We start from the raw sequence: 4174 nt of genomic DNA, 5'->3' as shown, positions 1-4174 counted from the left end.
CTTTGACACACACACACACACACACACACACACACATACACACACACGCAAACACACACTCTTTCTCTCTTTCTCTCCCTCTCTTTGTCACAAACACACACACCATTCAACAACAAATACAGATTCCTGGGGCTCAAGTGTGGCGACATACGACGAGTCCGCCTCCACAGCCGACAAGTTCCTGTTCGAGCACCCAGACTTCCTCGCTGTCTTTGCAGCGGGCAACTACGGCAGCAACCAGGACCTGCCCACCACGGTGACGTCACCGGCCACTGCCAAGAACGGTGTCGCGGTCGGCGCGACCATGTCGTGGCGGCGGCAGTACAGCCGGCGGCTGGGCGCGCCCGTCGCCAACGTGCGGCTCGAGATTATGAACGCGCCCGACGCCCCCCAGGGCAGCGACACGCTGACTCTGAACTGGCGCGTCGTCGGCACTGATTGGGGCCCGCAGTTCGACTCGATTTTCGGGCGGCGCCTGCTGCTCGCCGGCGCGACCGACGGCGGCGCGGCGTGCACGCCGGGGTCGGCCGAGGCGGCGCGCGGCGGCGTGCTCGTCGCGATCCGGTCGGCGGGCTGCAACCTCGCGACCAAGATCCAGACAGCCTCGGCCGGCGGCGCGCTTGCGCTGCTGCTCGCCACGCGGCAGGAGAGCGGCTACCAGATCATCCCGCGCGACGGCGCGCCCGACCTGCTGCCCGTCGGCGGCATCCCGCTGTCGATGGCGCAGCAGCTGCGGCAGTACGTCGCCGTCGGCACCAACACCGCGTACGTAACCTTCAGCAAGCACGAGGTCTGCGACTGCCCGTCTTTCGAGGACATCGCCTCGTACTCCTCGTTCGGCCCGACCTCGGACCGCCGCTTCAAGCCCGACATAGTCGCGCCCGGCGACCTGACCTCAGCCTACTCCGACGGGCAGTACACCGGCGCGATCGACTCGTGCCGCACGATGCGCAAGCAGGGAACGTCCATGGCAACGCCGGTGGTGGCCGGCAGCGCGGCGCTGGCGCGGCAGTACTTCATGGCGGGGTTCTACCCGTCTGGCAGCAAGGGCGCGGGCGTCGCGTTCACGCCGTCGGGGGTGCTGCTGAAGGCGGCGCTGGTGGGGGGCACCAGCGAGATGCTGGGGTACACAGAGGTGCGCTTGGGGGCGGCCGCGTGATGGGCTTTGATTGGCACAGGGATGAGGATGGGGAGATGCGCGTGTGGCTGTGGAGTGACATCAGCGTTTCTTAATTTGCGTGGTGTGTGTGTGAGGTGGGGGGTATATGTGCGGGAGTGTATGTGCGCGCGTGCGTGTTTGTGTGTGTCTGCGTGTGAGAGAGTGAGAGGGAGAGAGAGGCAGAGAGAGAGAGAGAGAGAGAGAGAGAGAGAGAGAGAGAGAGAGAGGGAGGGAGGGAGGGAAGTGTGTGCACGCCCGCGTACGTGTGCGAGCGCGATCATGCGTGTGAGCGTGCTTGCAAGAGCGTGTGCGTGCTTGTAAGAGCGTGTGCGTGCTGGGAATGAAAGCCGCCCACCATGTTTCATGGCTTGCTGCCTCACGACTGGACACCACCCCCTCTGTCCCCCTCTTCCTCCCCGCCCGCAGCTGAGCCTGCCGCTGGAGCCCTCCCCAAGCTTCCGCCAGGGCTTTGGCCGCCTGAACCTCACGCGCGCCATCCCGGTCAGCGGCGTGTCCCCTGCGGGCTGGCGCATCCAGGTGAGGGCGGCGCCCCCGCTGCGCCACACTCGGCTGCCTCCCTCCCTCCTGGCTCTGACGCTTGCCTAGCTCGCGCGTTGCCGCCCACCGCTGCCGCCACCTCCGCCACGCCTGCGCGCCGCCGCTCGCTGCCGCTAAAATCCTGCCTGGCAGCAAAGCGCTGCCGCATCGCTGCGGGGCTTTGGTCACCTGTCATCGCAAACGCCCCAACCCCTGCCTCCACTTGCACCCATTTCCCTAAACGCCGCCCTGCGTGGATTTGACGGCCCACCGATCACAGGTTATCGACCTGGCTGGCTTGAATGAGGGCGAAACCCACAGGTACTGCATCACTGTCACCGGCCCGACCACCATCACGCTCACCTGGTACGTGGCTGCGCCCGTGCTCGCGCCCGGGGTTGCGGCCACCGCAGCTCCCTGGTCTTCTTGCGCTGCCAGCTTGCTCCACTCTCCCTTGCGCCTGACTCTCGCCCCCGCTCGCGTGCCCTGTCAGCGGCCCGCGGGACCGTTGCCAACTGTCTGTTTGTGCACGCGCGCATGCGCTCCTCCTGGCTCTTATATTTTTTGTACAATTCAAACCCCGCACTCGTAACTATTTTCCCTGCATCCAGGTACGACTGGCCTGCGTCACCCGCGGCGGGGGTTACCCTGCAGAACGATCTTGACCTGGTGGTTACACCCTCGCGCGCGCAAGGCCTGAAGCTGCGCGGCAACGGGTGGCACGACAACCTCAACACGGTGCGTGCGGGGCAGGTCAAGGGCGGCGTGAGGACGCCGTGCCGGTGTCGGGGGGAATGTGACCCTGCGGCGCGGGCGCGGAGCCCGCCGCATCACCTGCAGGCCGGCTGGTCTGGGTTTTGGAGCAGGCAACCCCTCAGCCGTCACGCTGACAGCCCAAGGCCAGCAGGCGACAGGCTTGTCACGCCCTCAATCCAAGCTCGATCTTCCTGACAAAATTGATGCGGACGTGGACTCAATGTCGTACTCCCCCCCCCCCCCCCGCGGGCCTGCTCTCGCAGGTCGAGCGCGTGAAAGACATCCCCCTGGGCCCTGCCCAGATTGAGGTGTCGGGGGCCCGCGTCATCGCCAAGGCGGGGACACAGAAGTATGCTTTGGTGGTGCAAGGTGAGGCCTTTTGTACACGTGCCTGCGCACCACAACACACACACACAAACACACACACACACACACACACACACACACACACACACACACACACAAACACGCACGCGCGTGCGCGTGCGCATTTGCGTGCGCGCACGCGAGCACACAACCCAAGTAACAAGAGGAGTGTGCGATACTGTCAGGTGCCGCAGAACGTAGGATAGGTGATCCTACGACCTGATTGGTTGGCAAGGCCCAGGTGTCTTTCAGCCCACGCCACCCCGACTTTGCTGACCTTGTGCCTGCTGCCCCGCTCCACCGCGCCCCGCCAGGCCGCTTTGACGGCGTGCTTGCGTCTTCAGACGGCAAGAACCCAGACCCAGCCGCCAGGGACGCGGCGCGCGACTGCCCCGCGCCGGTGCCCGCACCGCCGGCCGCGACATCCGCGCCCATCGTCATTGGAGGGGCGGCGCCCGCCGCGACCGCCGCTGCCGCAGCGACAGCCACACCAGACGTCAAGGCGGCCGTGCCGCCGGCGGCGGTCGTACCACCAGCGGCGGCCGTGCCGCCTGCGGCCGTCGTGCCGCCGGCGGCTGCAGTGCCGCCAGCGGCCGTGCCCCCTGCGGCTGTGCCGCCAGCGGCCGTGCCCCCTGCGGCTGTGCCGCCAGCGGCCGTGCCGCCAGCGGCCGTGCCGCCAGCGGCCGTGCCGCCAGCGGCCGTGCCGCCAGATGCGCAGCCGGTGCCGATACAGATCCAGACACAGCCTGCACCCGTGCCGGTTGCGCCTGTGCCCGTGCCAGCAGCGCCCGTGCCGGTAGCGCCGGTGGCTGTGCCGTCGGCGCCCGTGCGGGCGGCGCCCGGGGCCAATCCAGACGCGGTGAACCAGCTGCTGGCAGGGATGGGCGCCAAAGGGTCTGCCCCCGGCGCCGCCGCCCCCGCCAAGCCCGTGCTGCAATCGCAGCCGGTGCCGTTGGCGGTGCAGCAGCCCGCCGCGGCGCAGGCGCTGCTGCCGGTGGTGCCGGCAAGCCAGCCCGCAGATTCAACAGCGGCGGGCCAGCTGGTCAACGCCATGCAGGGCGGCGACGGCCAGCCAGGCCAGCGCAGGGGCCTGGCCGAAGGCCCGCAGCCTATGGCCGTGCTGCGCGCCGACGACGGCGGCGCGGCGGCGGCGGCGCAGGCTCAGCCCCAAGGCGGTGGCGTGGCGGAGGCTGCAGAAGCGTTGCTCGCCGCCGCCGCAGACGCGGCCGAGGTGGCGAGCGAGGCGGCCGCGGATGCGTGGCTGTGGGGCTCTGAGTTTTGGGAGGACCTCCCCCGCGGCGCCGCCACCGCCGCCGCCGTCGTGCTCGCCGCTGCCGCCCTCGCCGTCGCCCGCGT

General features: G+C 68.6%; 1 protein-coding gene across 1 annotated transcript in view; it reads left to right on the top strand.

Annotated features, from left to right (window-relative positions):
• The window catches only part of MNEG_12259 (Serine protease/ABC transporter tagD), a gene marked incomplete at both ends in the record, with an annotated part of 7581 nt that extends 3418 nt beyond the window's left edge, over window positions 1-4163 (top strand). The window contains 6 exons of the mRNA XM_014039269.1: window positions 123-1135; window positions 1586-1696; window positions 1977-2116; window positions 2308-2434; window positions 2716-2821; window positions 3133-4163. Coding sequence (XP_013894723.1) covers window positions 123-1135; window positions 1586-1696; window positions 1977-2116; window positions 2308-2434; window positions 2716-2821; window positions 3133-4163 — 2528 coding nt within the window. The remainder of the gene's footprint in view (window positions 1-122; window positions 1136-1585; window positions 1697-1976; window positions 2117-2307; window positions 2435-2715; window positions 2822-3132) is intronic.
• Between the last annotated feature and the right edge of the window lie 11 nt (window positions 4164-4174).

Source organism: Monoraphidium neglectum, assembly GCF_000611645.1.
Source record: "Monoraphidium neglectum strain SAG 48.87 unplaced genomic scaffold scaffold03150, whole genome shotgun sequence".
Classification (NCBI taxonomy): domain Eukaryota; kingdom Viridiplantae; phylum Chlorophyta; class Chlorophyceae; order Sphaeropleales; family Selenastraceae; genus Monoraphidium; species Monoraphidium neglectum.
Note: the sequence above shows the minus strand (reverse complement) of the source record. Positions and strands in the feature narration are given on the sequence as shown.